Raw genomic sequence first — 22,506 nt, 5'->3', positions numbered from 1 at the left:
CAAAGATAAGGTCCCAAGTGGGGAGGAGGGTAGTTTGACCTTTTCCTTCCCCTTCACGAATTGTGATTCTTTGGATACATGAGAGCATCATTTAGGCACCAGTGGCAGAACACAGGTCTGTGGCTGTGCAAGGATTAGAGGACTTTAGGGATCTGTAACATGGGCCACAGTGTCCCTCCTGGGCCTGAGCTGTACCAGTGGCAGGTTTGAGAACAAAATGAAAACGAGGGTTTACTAAAAGATATGTAGGTAACAGATGCTACCAGTCTTTAGGAATGTCCTTCAGTGAAAATAAATAAATATCAGTTGAGAGACTTCGGCAGTTTGATTGGAAATTGTTTTTGAGATAGATCTTATACCCACCAGAGCTTCTGTCCTGAGACATTTTGGCAATTTGATATATATATGGTTCAATGGAAACAAATATATATTTAAGCTTTGTATTAAAGCAAAAACTGATTACTACCAAAATAACTACCTTTTTGTTATTAATAACATACAGGCGTTTTTTAAATCTTACTTTTAAATTTTTTTTCTTGTTTAAAATTTTTTTTCTTTTTTGTATCTATTTTTTAAAATTTTTTAATTAACATATAATGTATTATTTGTATCAGGGGTACAGGTCTGTGATTCATGAGTCTTACACAATTCACAGTGCTCACCATAGTACATACCCTCCCCTGTCCTTGTTTTAAAAATTTTAAAACATAGAATGCAAATGAAAAATATAAACTGCCATATATCCGTCACTTAGATTTAGCAGTTAACATTTTGCTGTTTTTGTTTTTTCACTTTTTTTCCTAAGGTGTTTTAAAGCAGTTTAAAGATTTAATGATATTTTATCACTAAATACTTGAGTATTCATCTGTAAAAGGATACTAATTTTGTTTATAATTGTTTAACTTTTATCAAACCTAAGAAAAATAAAAATAGTGATTTAGTACCATTTAATACTTTTAGCAGATTTTCTACATTATTCTCAAATACATTTTAACAAGTGGTTTGAGCCAGAAAAATGAATAAGGTGGGTATGTTTGGTCAAGTCTTTTAAGTGTCTTTAGAATAGTATTCATTTCCTTCCTTTTTTTTTTTTTTTAATGCCACTTGGTGAAAGAATTGGCTGACCAGTCTTACAGGATTTTGTACGTTCTACATCTCTTGGTTATGTGTCTTGTTGATGAGCTTGAGGTCAGGCAGGTTTGACAGCTATAGATTATGGGTAATATTTTGTGTCCCACTGTTAGTGATGAATTACAAGACTTTGATTTAAAACTTTCTCAGTTTGTTTCTTAGGAGAAAATTGTGAGAACCACGATCTGGAAGCTAAAAAAGTGTAAGGATATTTTAAATGCTATGAGAAATAAAACTTCCCGTAATGGTTCCCTTTTGACAATCAGGGAGTGAAGTCTTTGCACTTATCGGTTGAAATCACTCAGCAGTCAGTGGGTGGCAGTGTTTCTTCTGGTTTAGAAAAATAAAATGCAAGTATTTGTGGTTTTTGTGAACCAGTACCTAATGTGTTTCATCAAATAGCTTATTTTCATATTGTCTCACTGAATTGTCTTCCTTTTCCCTCCACGTTTTTGAGAGGAAAATGTAGAAGAAATATTTTTTTTTTTTTTTTAATTTTTTATTTATTTGCGAGAGAGAGAATGAGAGACAGAGAGCATGAGAGGGAGGAGGGTCAGAGGGAGAAGCAGACTCCCCGCTGAGCAGGGAGCCCGATGCGGGACTCGATCCTGGGACTCCAGGATCATGACCTGAGCCGAAGGCAGTCGCTTAACCAACTGAGCCACCCAGGCGCCCTAGAAGAAATATTTTTATTTCGCGTACTTGCTTCATTAAATAATGTCTCTTGTCTTTCTCCTTTTACCGTTGGGCTGAAAGGGTAGCGCCATTGCTTATTCTTCATTCTAACCATCTCTGTTTGGGTAGAGGCCTTTCGTTTGTAGGCTAGCTAAAAAGAACTTGAATTAGAGCTTTAATGTCCTCAACTAGGTGCTTAGCTCCAGAACTGAATATGAGACAAAGGAGAATGTCAATTAAAAATTTCTTCTGGCAATACTACTGATTCTTTCTTGATTTTTGCCTTAAATGCTGTATGCCTTCATTCAGCAATACCTGCCATTTGCCAAGCTACTTAGGTGCTTTTCATATTTATAGGACTAATTAAAGTGGTACTTTCATACTATTAATTTTCAGGGCTAGCAAGCAGGAAGAATTAATAAAGATCTAACTTTGCCCTTAATGTCTGTAACTGTTATGGCATTATTTTTTTTTAAGAAATGGGGATGAAAATTTCAAAAATTGCTGGAAGTTGCTTAAGGTAGAATGGATAGAACTTTTGATTATCTGAATTATGGGACTTTCTTAAACATGTTTTAGAGTGAAATGATAAATGGAAAAGAGGACGATTTTATGGAGCAAAATGGAATTTTACTACAATGACTTTGATTCCACCATAATGAAAAATTTCCTTTTCTTCACTTTTGTGACAATAAGAACCTTTGGTACAGTGTTCACAGATGTTCTGTGGTATATTTTGTTTATTTTGTTTTTTGTGTTGGGAGTCAGTGGGGAGGATTTTATGTTGGGTATGTGTACTATAATTTACATTGTGCATATGCAGGTGGTGGAACTCTGTGAAGGGTTATTCTCCTGGTAACAGAAATAGTGCCTAAAAAATTATAACAAAGTAGTTTTGCCATTTTGCTAATGTTATTGTAAAATACCTTGAAAATAAATCTGACATTTTTTTTGTTAGCTAGAATGCAGCAGGAAGTTACTCACAGAAGAGGTCTCAAATAAGGCAGTCGAAAGCTCTCAGCAGAAGGAAGGAGGGGAAGGGACAAAAGCAGGGAAGGAATGTGTTTTGTCTTGCAAAACCAACAGTTCTGGCCAAGGAGAGGACCAACTACGTGTTTCACTTGAGAGCCCCTTGCTAGGTGTATCTCCCTTGATAGCCCCTACATGAGCCAGTTTGAGCTGGATTAGAAGTGAGGACCTGTGCAGAAGCTCCCCTGAGTTGTCCTGAAGTTACCTTTAGTTCATTATAACTCTGAGGTCTCCTCCTGTGGGCAGAGTTTTCATACATAGGACGTGTGCACTAGGAAGCATGTTGACATGCTAGGCAAGCACAGTTGAACCACAGGGCTTATGTGAGCTCCCTGCTCCTGCCCCCTGATACACTGAGTAAAGGTTTCCTGTACTAACCTCACTGAGAGAGAGTGCTTTGAGAGCTATCTCCTTGTCTCCTTATTTGTAGCAAATAATACAAAGTTCTTTGCTTTCAATACTTTCTTGGGTTGTGTTGTATTTGATGCACCCCCAGCGGTGAACCTCCTGAGTTCAGTTATGTTATGCTGGTGATTTAGGATGGTAGATTATCCCTTACAAGTTTTTTTCTTCGGCTGGTGTCAGATTCCATTTGGTCAACTTTTTTTCTCAAGCTTAATCTTACTTTTTAATTAAGGAACTAGGGAATGGTTACTGTTGTTTTCTTTATTGCATCTGGCATGCAGTGCTAGAGGAGTGCATTGAGAATTAGATGAAAGGCACTGTGACTCTTAGGATTAATGAATGGGACTTGCTCCAAATTTTATATACATACAAAGATTGTATATTTATATATGAACAATGTTCAATTTATATTAGCTGTCTTCATAGGTACTCCATGTAAATAATAGAACAGAAGTTCATGTTTTTCTGTTGAGTGTTGTACAAAGGAGGGTTGAGACTTAACGGAAGAATTTGTTAGGTGAGATTCTCATTCAAACAGTTTATTGCATCCATATTAGCAGCAGTATTGATCTTGGTGAGTATGGGGCAGTTTTCCTTTTTGTTGTTATGGAAAAGAAAATTCTACCATTATTGAATTGTTATATAACTTTTGGAGAACAGGATTTGCTATATTGATTCTGAATGTATAGGGTAGTATCTACTTAGTATTTGTATTTTGGTATTAAAAAGTTTTAACAGAATTTATACAACTAATGTTTGTTTCTTTTACCAAATTACTATGTAGTTAATTGCTACATACTATATTAAGAGGCATTAGAACATAGAGGTTAAAAATGTAAGCTCTGAGCACCTTCCTTGGTTTCAGTCCTGTCTCTTTCTCTTGCTAATTACACTCTTTGCTCTTGGGCAAGTTACTTAACCTTTCTGCACCTCAGGTGAGCAGGGAGTCTGATTGTGGGGCTCCATCTCAGGACCCCGGGGTCATGACTTGAGCCGAAGGCAGATGCTTAACCGACTCAGCCACCCAGGTGCCCCTGAAACAAATAGTTTTAAGAAGGAGATGTGAAGGAGGGCTAGAAAGTAAGTTGTAAGCAAGAGACTGTTTTAGAGTATAATGGTTTTCTGTTCTTATTTGAAATTGGGGTATGTCTCCCCTTAGATTTTATTTAATGCGTATGTATAAAATGGGTCTAAAAATTATGGCCAGGGCTATAGACTTCAGTTTATTTTGTTGAAATATTTGCTGCAATAGAAATTATACTTTAGTTTAAAACTTTGCTTTTAGGTCTTATGTATCATTACTACTTCTTCCCTGCCTCTAAATCTCTTTCAGTACTTTCTTGGGTTGTGTTGTATTTGATGCATCCCCAGCGGTGAACCTCCTGAGTTCAGTTATGTTATGCTGGTGATTTAGGATGGTAGATTATCCCTTACAAGTTTTTTTCTTCGGCTGGTGTCAGATTCCATTTGGTCAACTTTTTTTCTCAAGCTTAATCTTACTTTTTAATTAAGGAACTAGGGAATGGTTACTGTTGTTTTCTTTATTGTGTATGGCATGCAATGCTAGAGGAGTGCATTGAGAATTAGATGAAAGGCACTGTGACTCTTAGGACTTTTAGGATTAATGAATGGGACTTGCTCTTTCACTTTATTCTGGCAGACAAAAGTTTGATGATTTACATGTTTGGAAAAGTATAGGATGCTCTAACTTACATTTACCAGTAAGTGTAATAAAAATTAAGTTGATGAATTTTTCCAATTCTAGATGTATATTTTAGCCTCATAGTCTCAGAAAGGACTTGATTTACTAAGAAAAATATTGAAGTTCACTATAGTCCTAAGTAAAGCTTACACATTTTTTAAAGTGTTTTTTTTTTCTTCAGATTATATCCCTTCTGATTAGAATGAATATTTGCTTCTCTGTTACAGTATTGTTTCCTAGGATGATACCAATTCTAGACCCTTAACTTTTTATGATATTGCTGCTTGCTGTAATAAGGTATTGAGCTAATTATCACTACTGTATTTTGACTATCATGAAACATTAAGATTAAATAATATAATTTGATTTTACTTTCTAATATATTCCATGTGTATTTGAGAATATGCTGAATTTATTTATTAAGTAGTCATTATACCTGTTTTAAGCATATGCACAAAATAAGGGAGAGCCAAAGCTCTGATCAGTTAGTGAAGACAGAAGGCCTTTTAGATTCCGACAGTTTATTATTTATTTTGGACAGAGAAAAGAAATTAGACACATTGGTACCAACTCCCTGTGATTTTTGTTCCACATACCAAAAAGAATGACCAAGGCAGTATGGGCTGAATGACTCAGGTGCAAATTGTGGGATGCCCCATTGCTAAGGAGCCTCTTCTAGACCGTAACTAAGTGGTTTTTTTTTTTCTGCAGCTCTATTTTGAAGGGGGTGGGTCAGAGAACTTTATATCTCATCAGAACCCAGGAAGTGAGGAGGTGAGCAGGAGATGGTCTTGTAGAAGTTCCTTACAAGCTTTCCATTTCTTGTTTTCCAGGAGGATTGTAATATGTTCTGCTGATACTCCTATTAGTTGTGTTCAAGTCTTTGCCTTTATGGCCTATGTAGATACATGCAAAGTCACCAGGGGGATTTGGCAAAGCTCTTTTCCTACACCTGTAAGCATAGACCATTAAAATTATTGAATTAAAATAATAGAAATGGGATTTTTTTCATAGAAGTTTTATTTTATTTATAGGATTGCATTTCTGACTGGTTTCTGATGCCTGAAATTACTATAAATCCAGTGTTTAGTGGAGATGATATACTCTTATCTGGAGTAAGAAAAAGCATTCTAGAGTATGCTAATGATAACTAGTCATTCATGTGTACTTTCTTTTTTTTTTTTTTTTAAAGATTTTATTTATTTATTTGAGACAGAATGAGAGAGAGAGAGAGAGCACATGAGAGGGGGGAGGGTCAGAGGGAGAAGCAGGCTCCCTGCCGAGCAGAGAGCCCGATGCGGGACTCGATCCAGGGACTCCAGGATCATGACCTGAGCCGAAGGCAGTCGCTTAACCAACTGAGCCACCCAGGCGCCCTAATGTGTACTTTCATATCATTTTTATTTAAATTGAATGGCCATGTAGACTCAGCTGGATTGCTCTTAGACCTTCTGGAAAAACAAACATAAAAAGCTGAAGATACCCCTGGAAATGGTTCTGCCTCAACCTGGGTGGCAGAGGCCAGCTGCATCCCAGTGTGAAAGTGAGGTTTGTAAATATCAGTACCTATTAGGAAATCAGCCTGACAAGCATTGTGGTTTGTATGTTCCTGCATTAAATGCCTTAAAACCATAATGGGTAGAACCAGCAGAACACAGAAATTTGATTCTTTTGTAGTAGTATATTATTATTATTTTTTTTTTTTTAAGATTTTTATTTATTTTTTGACAGAGAGAGACAGCGAGAGAGGGAACACAAGCAGGGGGAGTGGGAGACGGAGAAGCAGGCCTCCCGCTGAGCAGGGAGGCCGACGCGGGGCTCGATCCCAGGACTCTAGGATCATGACCTGAGCCGAAGGCAGACGCTTAACAACTGGGCCACCCAGGCGCCCCTTAGTATACTATTTTATATGTTATACTCAATGACAGTCTGTCACTGTTTTAAAAACTGAATGTTGCAGCATATTAGTGGAAGAAAAAAGCTAAAATAGAAAATGTCAGACTGCAGTGCAGGCATTAGACTAAGTACTGTTTCAAGAAAAACGAGTATTTCAGGTGTGTATATGTGTGTTCACAGCAGCAGCAGAAACGGTCCTTGATACTGTACGTTCTGTCTTAAAAAGTTTGAAACGTGATAAATGACTTAACTATTTCACATCTCATTGAAAATGACATTAAAACTATAATTAAAAACTGACCTAAAAGTTGAAATGTATTACTCTGTAGATCTCATTGATTACTGAAATCTGTGTTTTTTATGAACAAATTTGTTGATATTTCTTTGCAGTTAGCATCTGGAATTTATAATTTTGCCTGCTCTCTGTGGAATCACCATACAGACACATTCCTTCAACACGTTTCTTCTGGCGGTGAAGCTGCAGTTCTAAGTTCACTAGAACGAACTCTGCTGTCATTGAAAGGTACTATTAAACTTGGTATGTTCATTTTTGGAAATGACATACCTCAGAAGAATCAACAGATAGTTCCTCTGATGGATTATCTGCTCTCACTTGCCCTGGGAGAGTATGTGGTTAGTCTCTCCCTCACATACAAGGCCTTATTTGTGGTTGGTTTTTTGTTAGTGAGAACAGCCTTTCCTCAAGGAATTTGTGGGATAAAAGTGTGGGATAGTTTTATGTTATAGTCACATTTCTGGGGTCTCGGGGCTCTGAATATGTTCCTTTCAAATATTTCTGCCTTTTTTTTTTTTTTTTTTTGCTTCTACTTTACACTTCCCTTTCTGGGCTCCTACCCTTATCATTGCTGTGCTAACTTCACTAAACTTCAGTCCTCAAGTGTTCGTTGAGCTCTGTCTCCCAGGTCTGTTTTCCATGAGAACTCAGCTTCTGTCTTTCTTGTTTGTACGTCAGGCTCACTTGGATTTTAGAAGGTGCTTGATGGCATGCCATCTTAGCCTGTGTTTTCCTGTGCTTTGCTTGTAGGGATCCCTTAGCATAAATTTCTATTTTATCTTCCCCGAGCTGGTTACCTTGACAAATATATTCTGAGATTCCTTTCCTTAACAGAACACTCATGCTTGGCTCATTCTCTTTGTCTTCCAATCTTTCTCCTCTTCTGGTGCCTAGGCTTTTTATTAGTTTGTATTTCTTAGTTTGATCTCAGGCAGCCTTTAGTGCTCTTACTGTGGCTCATTTTGCATCCTTTGGCTTTACTTATAAGCCCTTTTGTCATACTCCTCTTAGTACCATAGGATACTGCTGTACACTCTTGGCACTGCTCTTGTGCATCACTTACCATTGATCAGACAGTGGATGCACAGACTTCAAACTGTCAGCACATTTTGGTGAACCTTGTAGACAAAAGCGTGAATGAATTTAAGGGACTGCTGACAAGTAAAATTCATTATACAGGTGGTTGGTTATATAAGTGAGTGGAGATGGTTTTGTCAACATCCTTGAGGAAGAAATTTAAAAGGATTTAGAGATAAACATTTATCCAGAAACTGGTATAAGGTTATGTGTACAAGACTTGTGTAAGTTCTGTATTTAATGATTAAGGAATTTTCACTAGTGCTTTTAATTGTGGTTTTCTTACCTTACTGATTTCAAAGAGTAACTGACAAAAAGGATGCAGCACTAATCTACATTAGCCTGATTTTAGCTTTCCAGTACTTCCTTGTCTCAGGGTCTTAGCTACACTGTAGCATTTCTAAGATATCTTGACCTGGAAAAATCCCATAGCATTTCCTTTTAAAGTATTTGTTCTGCCCAGCTGTAAATTTCTATGACTTGAGCAAAACTTAGACTACAGTTTTTGTTATATGTAATCTGAGTCTATACCTGTGTGCACTTAGACATGCATATATATAATCATTATTTCAATAAATTTGTGGTTAGGTGTTTGACACTAGATAGACATAATAAAATGGTTACACAAATATATGTAAAATGACACGTGACAGTGGTCTTACAATATTATGTTAACTGACAATGCGGTCAGAAAGGACTTCCTGAGAAAGTGATGTTTGAACCAGAATCATTGTAGGGTAAGTAGACGTTAACCAAGTGATGAAGGGGGAAAGAAAGGACTGTCCCAGGTAATGTGGAGCAAGTACTTTTGTGGGAATGAATGAATCCAGAATAAGGGACTCAGTTTGAATCCTGTTTTCTCCTATGATGATGAGTAACTTTTGAGTTGCATATAATTGTAGTTTGAAACTGATAGTTTTGTGGACAGTTGTGTTCTGAACTTTTTTTTTTCCACCATTACCCCCTTCTAAACCTGTTTTTAGTATACTGCCTTTGAGCTTCACGTCATGAACCCTAACTCTCAGTTACAGAGATAGCAGTGCTATCTGTAACATTTTCTTAAAGTGATGTGACTTTGAATTTTGTAGTCTCTGTTGCTGCCATCTTTGTGTTTCTGATTTGTGCTGTTTTACATATATTATTCTGTTGAATCCTTTAATAACCTTATGAGGTAGGACTTACTAACACAGTTTACAGACAAAGAATGTGAGATCTAGAAAAGTTGTTCAAAATAATACAGCTGTAAACATCGGAGCTGGGGTTTAAATATAGATCTGACTTGCAGTCGTTTATCCTGCTTGTCTCCCTGTGTACACCAGTTACTCATAAAATGTGATGTTTGTTTATACTTGAGCGCTGTAGTCTATTTCAGATTTGGAAATAGTTCAGCTTTTATATCCTTTATAGGAGATACTATATTTTCATTAATGTAGTCTAAAACTAAATGAAGCTCTTTGGTCACTGCTGAGACATAATTTCATGGTTATGGAATAGAGAGATAACTTTCTCAGTTTCAACTTATAGGGGTTATTGCTAGTGAGAAGTACTAACAATTATAGCAATTAAGTTTTGCAATATAGTTTTAGAAACATAAGTAGTTAAGATATGTGAGAAGAACACAGCTTTTTTTTTTTTTTAGAATAACAAAAAAATATTTTACTAAAACATAAGATTTTCAGAAGTTTCCAGACAAGCCATACAAAATGGTCACAAGCTTTTTCTTGAAGGAAGGATTCTACACTTGACAGCAAAGTCACAATGTTATTAGTGAGGGCTGTGATGTTTGTTTAATGTTCCCATTTTGGTTCAAACAATCAAGCTTGTCCATCTACAGCATCTAAATGAAGTTAGGCTTGGCTAGAGAGCATATTCTAAAGAGCTGGTTAGCTGCTTTTAACCAATGCAATTAGATCACCATAAAAAGGGGGAAAGGAGCCCATAAAATTAAAATAAAACTACCTCTCCCCCTCAAAAAAAGTAATAAAGAAAAACACCCACACCCCTGCAGCTAACCCTGACAACTACCTTCATTCACAGTGCTTTATACTCAAACCATGGGTGGGAAAATGAATAAAAGCCGAGAAGGGCCACTGCTTTTAAAGGTTTCACAACAATCAGATGGTACTTCTAGCCTCTGCTCATGCTTTACAGCAGTGAATCAGGACAAGACATAGATTTGCTAATGTGCGTTTAATCACCAAAGGACTGAAGATGTCTGGGCTTTTATTCTGTAATGTTTCTAAGACTGTGTCCATTAAATGCAAACAAAAAAGGAAGAAGTCTTGGCAGAAAAGGAGAAGTGATGCACACTTGATGATCAGATCGATTTTAAATATTATTCATGGCATATAGCCTAGTCCATGCTCTAGCTGTTTCTATGGCTTGGGCATCGTTGGTCTTCCACTGCTCCGCTGCATCATTTGCTAATGGATCAGCTGGATTGCGAGCACTTAACAAAGCCTGGACCGATAGCAGAACTGTGCAGATCTGCAGTGCTGGGGACCCTTTATCTTTCAAAATATCTAAACATATTCTTCCCAACTTGTCTACATTAGGATGATAAATTTTGGTCATGAAACATACTTCAGGGGCTGCCATGGGGTATTCTCTGTTGGGAATAGTTCAGGCTTAAAAGTCCCTCCCTCAAAGGGGAAATCCTGGGGGCCAGCAAAGACCACATGAAAATAATGGGCGTTGCTCTCATCTGGTTCTGCCTTTAGTGCCAGGAACTGGTTCTGCCAGCAAACGCTGGGTTGCCTTGATAATCCTGCAGGGCAGCCCGGCCATCTTGTCAGATCCCGAGTTCAGCCTCTGGTCCAAACTCTCAAGAACACAGCTTTTGAGTCATAAGAATTTGACTGTCATTCCATCTTTCCTACTTGGAAACAAACCAATGATCAGGGATTACCTTTCTTTATCTATTATATGAAAGGATGAAGTTAGAGTAACCCCCAGTCTTGATGAGGTTTTGTGATTCTGAGTCTTTGTTATGATTATGATTTTATAGGATAAGATATGAGGCATTTAGTGCAATAAAGCTCAATTTTACTTTTCAGTGCTGCGTAAATTAACTGTTAATGGATTTGTGGAACCTCATAAGAATATGGAGGTGATGGTAAGTGAAAGCAGTTACTGATTCTTTGTGGCTTTGGGAAAGTGCTTGGTATTTTCCTGAATGTTTTAAAGCTTATTCTTTTTACTTGGCATTCATTTACAAGTTTTTATTAAGTGACCTTTTACCATTTTGTATGTGTTGTACTATACTTTTTAGACTTATGGCCTTTTTTTCAGTATATCAAAGCAGCTCCTTCATGAAGGGGAGGAAATAAGCCTAGGACAGTTCTCAAGTGCCATGATACATTGAGTGTTATTTATAATTTGAATTGGGGTGAACTTCTTGAATTTGAATGCTGTTATTACATTTCTAGGTCCATTGTGGACCTAGATATTTAAAATGATTTTTTTTGTTTGATCATAACATTTATGTGTGCTCTTTGTAGTCAATTGGATGTATATATACAAGAAGGGAAAGCCCTATTGTTAAGCCCAACATTTGTGATGTATATTCATTGTTTGTATGGCATCATCTACTTTTTCTGTGTACAAGAATATATAGCTGTATATATTTTATCCTGAAACAAAATGAGATTGTATTATATATTTACTCAGATCTGTGTTCGTTTTCACAGTGAGTTTAAGTCAGCTAAAATGTTGCTTTGTATAGGTTGCTTTGGGGGTGTTGAACAGAATTGTGAAAAAAGTACATCTCATTGGGTCTTTGGGTCTGCCCTACCAGATTTGACCAGAGTTACTCTGTTTTAAATCTTTAGTATACTGTGCCTGTCAGTAAGATTTTGATTGCAATAATGATTCTACTGTTAAAAGAATTTAAAAGCTGGTGATATACATCATTATAGTGTGATGGCTATTTTGTTCTATAAAAGTGTTACATGCTTATTTTTTTAAAAGTTAAACACAGAAGGAAAGGAAATAAAAAGTCATTTGAAAACTTGGTATCAAAGATATTGCTAAAATTTGTAAGTATACTTTAAGACATTTTATGCAGTCTTTCAGATATTCTTTTCTCTCTTCCTCAGTTTTATGTAAATGGGACCCATGCTCTGTTTCTTGACTTGCTTTTTCTTAAATTTATATGTCATTTTTCTCATGGGTATTTTTCTCATGTCAGTAATATATGTTATGTTTTTAATGATTCTTTGGTAAATCCATGTGATTACTGTCAGTGAGCTAATTTTTAAAAAGTGATAACATTAATATAGGATTCCTATAATTTACCTGCCCAGTTATCCATTGGAGCTAGGATTTAAATACAGTATTTAAGGGACTCATTTACTCATTGAAAAGTAATGATAACTAACAAAAAAAAAAATTCCTAGTTATCCACTGATGGATATATAGGTTGTTTCCAGTTTTTAATTGTTGGTCAGTGATGTTGGAATGAACATTTGGGTATATATGTCATTGTGTACTTTTCTGATGCACTCTTCAGGATAAATTACTAGAAGTGGAAATGGTTGATTCAAGTACAGGCACATTGATAGCATTGATTGATATTGTCAAATTGCCAAAATATGTAAAAAAAAACCAGCCATAATTTTAATGCTGATACATTTTAAATATTTATATTTATTGCCATAGTGCCATAAAACACTTCCAGAAACCAATGAGACAGCTTCTCCTAAATTCCTGCACTGTAATGCATTACGTTGCATAAAGGCAGAGACTATTTCATTCACTGTCCGTCCCAGAGCTTGGAATAGTCTCTGCCAATAGTAAATGCTCAGTAGTTATTTGTAAAATGAATGAATATGTGATAGAGTGAAACAGTAGGTCAGAAGGCTCAGTAATTATTTTATTTTATTTTTTTTTAAAGATTTTATTTATTTATTTGAGACAGAGAGAATGAGAGAGAGAGAGCACATGAGAGGGGGGAGGGTCAGAGGGAGAAGCAGGCTCCCTGCCGAGCAGGGAGCCCAATGCGGGACTCGATCCAGGGACTCCAGGATCATGACCTGAGCCGAAGGCAGTCGCTTAACCAACTGAGCCTCCCAGGCGCCCCGGCTCAGTAATTATTTTTATATGCAATATGATTCTGAATATCATAAAATTATGTAACTAAAATATTGATTGTGTTCATTGGTGTTTTGTTTTTTTTAGTAAAAATAAATTGATTTGAATCACATTCCTATAAAGTGGAATAGTGGTTTTCAGAGGAAACTGTCAATGTTCTGTGAGCTTTTGGCTTTCCCTTGAGAGTCTGTCTTCTGTCTACTGAAACTGTATGTCTGCTTTTACTCAGTTATAAATGCTGTTTTGTAGCAGTTAAGGTATATTGACTTGTTGGAAACAAAATAGAATTTTAACAAGTTAAGGGCGGTTTTTCAAGTAACATAAAGGTCTTAAAAATAACATGGAACTTAAAAGATGCTTTAGAAGTGCTGTATGATAATGGTGAGATTTTGGTTTCTGGAGGCAAATAGATTTGGATTTGAATCTTGACTTGGCCTTTTCCTGATAGCGTGGCCTCCAGCTGTTTACTTATCTACCCTGATACTCAGTTTCTTTTTTTTTTTTGTTTATAATATGAAGATGAAATAATAGTACCTACCTCATTGGATGTTGTGAGGATTAAGGGAGATAATGATTTTTTATAAATGGTTCAGCTAATTAAAGTGCTCTATAAATGACCATTTAATGGTTGATTTGAGTTATTGTGTAATTATTTAACATAAATCATAAACTATAACTTAGTTTATTTGGCCTGCAGAGTAATTAGCTGTCTATAATTCTATAAATTCTTGATTCACTTGATCAGCTTACTAAATTTGATGACTTTTATCATTTGCTACTTTCTTTGGAGAACCCCGATTGATAAACTAGTATTATTTAAAAGAAATAGAGTAAAATTCTTTCTACGTTGTCATTACTTTTTTTTTTGAAGATTTTATTTGACAGATAGAGATACAGTGACAGAGGGAACACAAGCAGGGGGAGTGGGAGAGGGAGAAGCAGGCTTCCCGCTGAGCAGGGAGCCCAATGCGGGGCTCAATCCCAGGACCCTGGGATCATGACCTGAGCCGAAGGCAGATGCTTAATGACTGAGCCACCCAGGCGCCCCTACGTTGTCATTTTTTTAAGGGACCATTGGACTACTGTATAAATTTAAAATACATATAGGATCTCAGTGATCTTATTCGTCCTATAATGAAACATTTTGCTCTTTCATCATCCTAGGAATTATTTTTTTGTTAGTTATCATTACTTTTCAGTTACTCTCAACTGTGGTTAAAAAGACTGAAAGAGTGTCAAATGTAAGATGATGGAATTGCCATAAGGATGAAGCAGTAGTGAAATTGTCATCTTTCAGTTTCTTTATTGGGTTGTGCACTGTATTCCATCATCTTTAAGAAGGAATAAAGAAGACTGGAAGCACTATCATTTTATTCTACTTTCAGCTTTTGTTTAACACACTGAGAATTCAGAACTTCATTTTCTGCCCTAATTGGCAGAGAAGAAAATTGACAGGAGGAAGAAGTTTCATAATTTTTACCTGAATCAGAAGATGGATGCTCTCAGACAAACTGAGAGCAGCATTCTAGGCCCTGATAATGATGGTGAAATTGTCTAAGTGAAATCTGTTTCTGAGTCGTCAGATGATGATATCTTAGTTGAATTGTCTCAAACTCAAGAATGGATGAGTGGACAACATATTCCTAAGGACAAAGAGGAAATAATACTATTCTAGTTAGTCATTCATCAGAATGGCCTTCACCATGTAGTTATTTTGTGCAAAAACTTGGACCATCCTATTTGTTGAAAGAGCATGTGACATCTTTTATACACCAAAATTTTTTGATCCAAAAAGTCTGTGCTGTTGAAATTTTAAAAAATTTTAATTAAGTTGTTTTTCACTATCCCTTTATATCTGTAAAATTTTTATAATGTTTCTTAAAATACGTATTAGCAAATAAGGGTTGTTTAGATTTTTACCAGATCATAATTGATGACACTTGTTTTCTCTTTTATCTGAAGCTAATAAATTTAATACTTGGGCTTAAGAACTTCTACTTTAAATAATTAGTACCATTTATTCATATACCGAGTACTTAATATTCTCAAATACTGTTCCTGGATTCTGGGATAGAGTAGTGAACACAGTGAATTTCTGGCTCTTAGGGAGTATACATTCTAGTGGGAGCAGACAGATAATAGACAAACAGTATGCCAGGGGATTATAAGAGCTGTGAAGAAGAAAATCAGTGAGGAGAATAGAGATTATCTAGTTAAACAGAATGCTTAAATAATGTTTTATTTATTGCAAAGTGATTAAGGTAACTGAAATGAGACATTGAAGAGATGAAATACTGTATTTTCTAATGGAAGATTTGTTAATAGTATTTATTTTATCTCATTTTAACTTTTTAAAATGATGTGATAGATACATTTTAGTATTTTTGAAAAAGTATAAGGGAGCTGTTTACAACAGTAAATTGAGACCTTAAAAAAACTTTTTTTCTAGGGTTTTTTACATGGAATATTTGACCGTCTGAAGCAATTTCTGGAATGCAGTAAGTACTCCTTTGACAGTAGATTTTACTTGTAGAATCCTTATTCATAGCTTGTGCTCTGCTTGTGTATCTGAAAAGGCTAACCTCTTGATCATTAATCCTTTGAGGTTGCATTGGGAGCTCACTTTGTCTTTATATACCTGTCTTGTCCTGAGTATTGCGGAAACGTTTTTTGTTTTTTTTTTAAATCTGTTTTGTGTCCTATTTCTTTGTAGATATTTTTACTGCTACTGCTCTTTTCCATGCATATATCCACAGCAGTCATGTATTTAATACTCATTAAATGTCGCTCCTGTGCCACATGCTCCTTAGACTTTGTATAGGTTCTTTTTTAGTTCATTTTACATGTGGGTATGATATAAATTACCTTAAATGGTACTTTAATTTTGTAAATCCCTTGTATATTAATCTCCACTGGCTTATCTTTAGGGCCTTCTCTCATCCACTACACACAAGAGAATTTAGCATTTATATTTGTGTTATATTATACTCGTTGTCTGTTTGTTATCCTTTTCCCTGTGATTGTAAGCACCTTTACTCAACATACACACCTACAAACACAGAATACACACGCATGTGCTTGCATGCGCACATACACATGTGTACATCCTGTGTGTATTTGTGTACATTTACGTGCGTGTGTACTTGGGGACTTAATAGTCTGAGAAGATATTTTAGTGTACTCACTTTTAGGGAGTTGTTGATTGTTTCATGTGAGTCGTTTTCAGCTTAGTAAAACATTGTTGAGTCTTTTACCAGGTACTGTTCTGGGTACTGTACATGCAAAGATGAATAAGACAACTTATATAAAGTAGTTTACTTTTATGAAAATGGTCATTTTCTCTGGTCACCCTGTGGAGAAGCAAAGGGAAGAATAGGAGTCCTCCCAGGAGAGGAGAATGTTGTAAATGATGAGATGATTCAGAAGAGTATGATTATAGGGAGTAGTTGATGGACTGATGGACACTATTCTGAATATACAAAATTAATTAATTATGCCAGGGAAATTTTCTGAAGAAAATGGTCAGAAAATGCAGGAAAAATAATGAGTATGTTACTCTTTGAATGTTTTGTTTTTACCTATTTTGCTTGTAAATTTCAACTATGACTAATTTAGATTTTGAAAATGTGATTGGTAATTCATGGATAAAATTGCTACTTCCCTTTCACTTTAACATGAGCTCAGTTTGTATTTTAGGATTAATTTTGTGAAACATGGTACTGGGGATGACTGTCTGTTAAGTACTTGTAAATCTTTTAAAAAACTTGATGATTAATTTTTTAGAGTTGGGAAAGCACAGTAATGAATTTTAATGCAAAACGTACAAAAATATATCTTGACTATTTTTGTGAAAGGTTTTGTCATTGTTTTGATTGTGAATTAATGGAGTATTATAAACTTGTACTAATATTTGAATTGTATTTTTAACAGGTAGAAATATAGGTACAGATAACGTTTGTAGAGATAGATTGGAAAAGACCATCATTCTTTTTACTAAAGTGGTAAGTTTTCTTTTTATTTTAAGTATGTTTTCTTAAATAAAATACATGTACTCAGATTTAAGAAGGAGAATGATGTGAGCATACATTCTTTAATGTGAAGTAAGTTGTTTTCTGACTATTTATAGCAAAGTTAAAAAAAACTACTTTGAAGTATTTAGCATGCATGTAATAATTAAATTTATATGCCATAATATCAGTTATAAGTCACTTTATTGTAAAAAAAAATCCTAATATTAGAGAAGTTCATTTCTCTGAAGTTTCTTATTCTCAAGCCTACTGGATAAAAGCAGAGATAAAGAAGGTACCAGTTGCAGCTGAGCAGGAACTAGGTCATATGTAACAGGCAATGTAATATCAGGAAGTCACTGTATTCAGAATGACAGATTATCATCGTCAATATGAAACATCTTTTGAATAGAATTATATGGGTGCACTTGTGCTAGGCAATGTGTATAAATTTCTGATAAAACAAAGTTTTATGGAAACTGATTTTTATGAAATTTTGGCCTGGGGATGGTTGAGAGAAGTACATAGAGTTGGGAAGACCTGGTTTGAGGACTGCATTGCACTAAAACCGGCCGTTGAAGAGAGGTAGCACTATCTAAACTTGTAGCCTATTTTCCCTTTTTTCCTGAAGCTTCATTAATAGGATTAAGGTTGTCTGTTCCCCTGGGAGTAGAAAAAAGGAGTAGAAATGAGCTGTTCTTATGTCTTTGGTTAAGTTGCAGTACCTTTAGTTTCAGTTCTCCTTATTTCCCACAGTTAGGTCCTAAATAGCCTCAACAGCAAAAGCCTACCTAATCTTCCAAGAGCCAGCAGGAAATTGACTCAGGTAGTTTAAGTTAAAAACCAAAAAAAACACAAAGCAAAGTAAAATGCCATGATGTGGTTAGTCAGTGGATCTGTGCAGTGTTCATAAATAATTTCATTTATGAAATTCACATTTATAATGTCTGGCTTTATTAAAGCTTTACAAATTGGAACATTTCAAACATATTTGAGTCCCCTTGAGGTCATCCCTTAGCTTCAGGAATTATCAACATATGTTGAAAGTTAGCTGTTTTATCTGTATACTTCCTCTCCCTCCCCTCCTTGCTGGTTTTTAAAAAGCACATCTCAGATATCCTATTAGTATTATCTATAAATATTTGAATATATATCTTTAAGTGATTAGGGGTTTAAAGTAACCAATCTAACACATTTAAAAAGTAGGAATGACTTTTTATTATCCTCTATTTAGCCAGTTTTTAGATTTTTCTCAATTTTTATTTTTATTTTTTTTTTAAAGATTTTATTTATTTATTTGACAGAGAGACACAGAGCGAAAGAGGGAACACAAGCAGAGGGAGTGGGAGAGGGAGAAGCAGGCTTCCCGCGGAGCAGGGAGCCTGATGCGGGGCTCGATCCCAGGACCCTGGGATCATGACCTGAGCCGAAGGCAGGCGCTTAACGACTGAGCCACTCAGGCGCCCCAGATTTTTCTCAATTTTTATAGTTGTTTTGTTGGAATTGGGATTCAGTAGTGTCAGTTCTCTTTTTTTGTTGTTGTTGCTATCTATTTGTTGAGGTAATAGATAATTTCCTTCTAGGGTTTTTTGTGTTTGCATTTGGCTCTCTCCATCCTGTTGTGTTACTTACCATGTTCCTTTGTCTCTATACCTTTCCTCTTCCCATATCTCTTATAAATTTGTAGTTAGATATAGAGGCTTGATCATATTCAGACTTTATTTTGTGGAGGAGGGCAAGGATGGCAAGAGTACTTTACAAGAGTATTGTGTATTTCGTATTGCATCACATCAGGAGATACAGTGTCTGTATCCTCAGCAGCCTTTCCCTGTTGGTTATTTTAGAAGCTATTAATGATCATGCCTACATCTGTTGTTTGATAAGGGGTTACAGAATGATGGCATTCTATTATTTTGTTGGCATTTATTAGCCAGAATTCTTTCGTAAAGAAGAAATCTACCTCATCAACTGGTAATTGAAATGTAGTTTCACTTTTTGCCTTTATTACTTTTTAAAGTCCTGTCTTTTGTATACACACTTTTTGTTTCATATTTACCCATTGTTACTGAATTAAGTATGAAGTGGGTCTATTTTGGACCCTGGACTAGAAATAATAGAAATTTCTTGTCATGAGATATAATCTGACACTACCCACATTATAGGATGTATCCCATGAAATCAGTTGCACGTGTATTACATGGAAAACTACATGTATGTAGATTCTCCACCAAGGTTCAAATCTTGCCAGATGTATATTAGCAAAGTTATAAGATGTACTTATGGATGATTATATTCCTATATGAACTTGAAGAAAATAAATTTTAATTTTTTTCTTTATAGCTTTTGGACTTCTTGGATCAGCATCCGTTTTCATTTACTCCTCTAATTCAGAGATCACTGGAATTTTCTGTAAGCTATGTATTTACGGAAGTTGGTGAAGGCGTTACATTCGAACGATTCATTGTTCAGTGCATGAATCTTATTAAGATGATTGTTAAAAATTATGCTTATAAGCCATCCAAAAATTTTGAAGGTAATGCCTTACTGGCAGTTTTTTCCCCCATTATTTCAAATGTGAAGTAATTGCTATTTTTATGTATTTGAAATTCATTTACTTAAGTGTGAAAAATAAAATGTTGCTTGGACATGAAATAGAGGTAAGGATTAGAGACTTTAATATGTGAGTGCCAGCTTTAAAAGCCATATAATGGATTTAGTAAACTATCTTTTGTAGCACAATAAAAGGTCAGTTGAAGGCTTGGGACTTTAAGAATTAAGTACTCCAATAACCACTGCAGTTCATGTTGTAAGCTGAATTTATTTGTACAATTAAAATTTTTCTCTGATTTTAGTGAGGTTACTTCTAGACATTGGATTGCATTCATGTGCATGTGTACCAAGATGAATGAGGAGTTCTTGTAGGAGAGAGAAAGACATATGTATCTAAGTCACTCCAATATGGTGTGATAATACAGCACGGGGATGTACAGGCTGTAGTGGGAGGACAGCTGCAAGACTGCTGTGTGTGGTGTGAATAAAGAAATGTCTTTGAAATTTGCCCTTAAGAAAAATGAGAATTTATACACCACTTTATCTTCTCCCCCAAGAGTGTATTTTTAAATTTATTGAAGTTACATAATCCAACTTTGGTAGAATCTTTGTATGATTAACTTGGAAATTTTATTTTTCTAGATAGCAGCCCTGAAACTCTAGAAGCTCATAAGATTAAGATGGCATTCTTCACATATCCCACTTTGACAGAGATATGTAGAAGATTAGTCTCTCATTATTTTCTGCTAACTGAAGAGGAACTGACAATGTGGGAAGAAGACCCAGAAGGCTTTAGTAAGAATCAGGTTTTCAGTTTCGCCTGGCTTTTCTCCTCCTTCCCTAAATATGTATCATCTATTTGAACGATAGGCATAACAACATTGTGTTTTAATATAGCACTTCTGATCTGAGAATCTTGGCTTTTAAAAGTTTGTTATCTGTTAGAAAAAATTGAGAAGCAGAAAATGAATGTTTTTTTCAAATACATGGAGTTTTCTCCAGAAAGATACCTTTTAAAATTTTTAGATATTCCTGTGAACATATGATATATAGTTTAAAACAAAAGTATAAAATAAACTACCTGTCTCTGTTATCAGGTCAGTTTGTACTTTGTGATTCATTCCATCTTATTTTTTATTAGTAGACATTTTTATTTCAAAAAGAAATTTGGAAAATTACTGAATTGCTGAATAGATCACCTACTTAAATTTTAATTTTAAGGTGAATTTTTTGATGCTTAAAATGTTTTTCTGGGAGATCTTTTTTATTTGTTTGAATTTTAATAATAGAATAAAAGTAGCAAGGTCCTTGCTACAGAAAATCAAGAAATTATGTGTCTAATAAAGTACCGGTGTGTGAATAAAGTGCCTATGTTTTACTTAAGCCATCCTCAGACATAGGCTAGATTTTAGGCTCTCCTCATCCCTTTGACTGGGTGACTTTGTGTAGTTCTATTCATACGTTTCCTAAGATTTTAAGAATGCCTCAGATATTTTGGAAGACTTGTCTTCGCCCTCTTTTTGTTATTTAAAAATCATTTTAGTTCATTTAGGAAATACAGCATTACACTATATGTATCCTATTTTATTTTTGCTTTTTCTCTTAGCTAAAATCTTAAGTTTCATATTGCTTTCTTTATGCAGTGGATATAATAGTATAATATGACACACTGAATTCTTAGATTTGTACAAGTCCCTGAAGTATTTTACTTTTTTAAAAAATTTAAATATAGAACATTTTTGAAAATGTTACTAATTATTTTAACTTACAAAACGTTGTTATATTGAAATGAAATAATCTCAGGATTATAGTTATATTCGAGTGCTTACTGTGTGCAAGTCAGGTGATATCACTTACTCTGGAAGTGACAAAGCCCTTTGAGCTTTCCTCCATAGAGAATTTTTAATGAAAGTGAGAATGCTTATGTAAGCACTTGATGGGAGACTCCCATACACAGATGTGATCTATAGTGTATATAGTAAAGAGATCTGTGTAAGGCCTTGTGTTCCCAAGGATTTGCTTTCAGTGTTATGTTTAAAACCATTCATGGAAATAGATTGACATTATTTAAAATCTTTGTATTCCAAAATGAAACTTTGGAAACACCATTATTGCATGGTGAGCATCTTTTGTCGTATTTTTAATTGCAGCAGTGGAAGAAACAGGAGGAGATTCTTGGAAATACAGTTTGAGGGTAAGTATTGATTGAAAAAAAAATTGATAGGGAAATACTTAATGCTTCTATAACTCTTAGTAGAGAATGATATTTTGTTAAAGATTCCAAGCATTAAACCAGACAAATAGGAAATATAATTGTAGGAATCTGTATCTGAGAAGAAAGTACTTAATTAAATTATGAACTTTAACCTAAATTTTTGTTGTTCAGTTTGGGATTTGCAAACTGAATTTTTCTGCATTTTGCAGTCACATTGATGGAAAAGTAATTGTCAGTGCAGAAATAGGAAATGTTTTTGAAAATGAAAACTACTTCTCTTTGGCTAGAATGATTCCCACCCCACCCCCCCCAAAGTATTTCAGTAATTTTGAAGCTTTTTTTGATATGTTATTTCTTGTACCACCAAATGTGATTCTGAGACCAGCCCACTGCTTTTAATTTTAGAATGCTTTCTTTCTTTCTTTTTTTTTTT

At 35.1% G+C, this 22,506-nt stretch overlaps 1 protein-coding gene and 1 pseudogene across 1 annotated transcript in view; one reads left to right on the top strand and one right to left on the bottom strand.

Moving 5' to 3' along the window:
- The window catches only part of IPO11 (importin 11), a 184,589-nt gene that overhangs the window by 42,169 nt on the left and 119,914 nt on the right, over positions 1-22,506 (top strand). The window contains exons 6-12 of the mRNA XM_081825596.1: positions 7,229-7,361; positions 11,267-11,325; positions 15,751-15,799; positions 17,232-17,302; positions 19,649-19,841; positions 20,501-20,653; positions 22,009-22,052. Coding sequence (XP_081681722.1) covers positions 7,229-7,361; positions 11,267-11,325; positions 15,751-15,799; positions 17,232-17,302; positions 19,649-19,841; positions 20,501-20,653; positions 22,009-22,052 — 702 coding nt within the window. The remainder of the gene's footprint in view (positions 1-7,228; positions 7,362-11,266; positions 11,326-15,750; positions 15,800-17,231; positions 17,303-19,648; positions 19,842-20,500; positions 20,654-22,008; positions 22,053-22,506) is intronic.
- Positions 10,132-10,997, bottom strand: LOC102751097 (ubiquitin-conjugating enzyme E2 N pseudogene; annotated as a pseudogene).

The sequence above is a fragment of the Leptonychotes weddellii genome, chromosome 7 (assembly GCF_054177405.1).
Source record: "Leptonychotes weddellii isolate Sample4059 chromosome 7, ASM5417740v2, whole genome shotgun sequence".
NCBI classification, from domain to species: Eukaryota; Metazoa; Chordata; class Mammalia; order Carnivora; family Phocidae; genus Leptonychotes; species Leptonychotes weddellii.
Note: the sequence above shows the minus strand (reverse complement) of the source record. Positions and strands in the feature narration are given on the sequence as shown.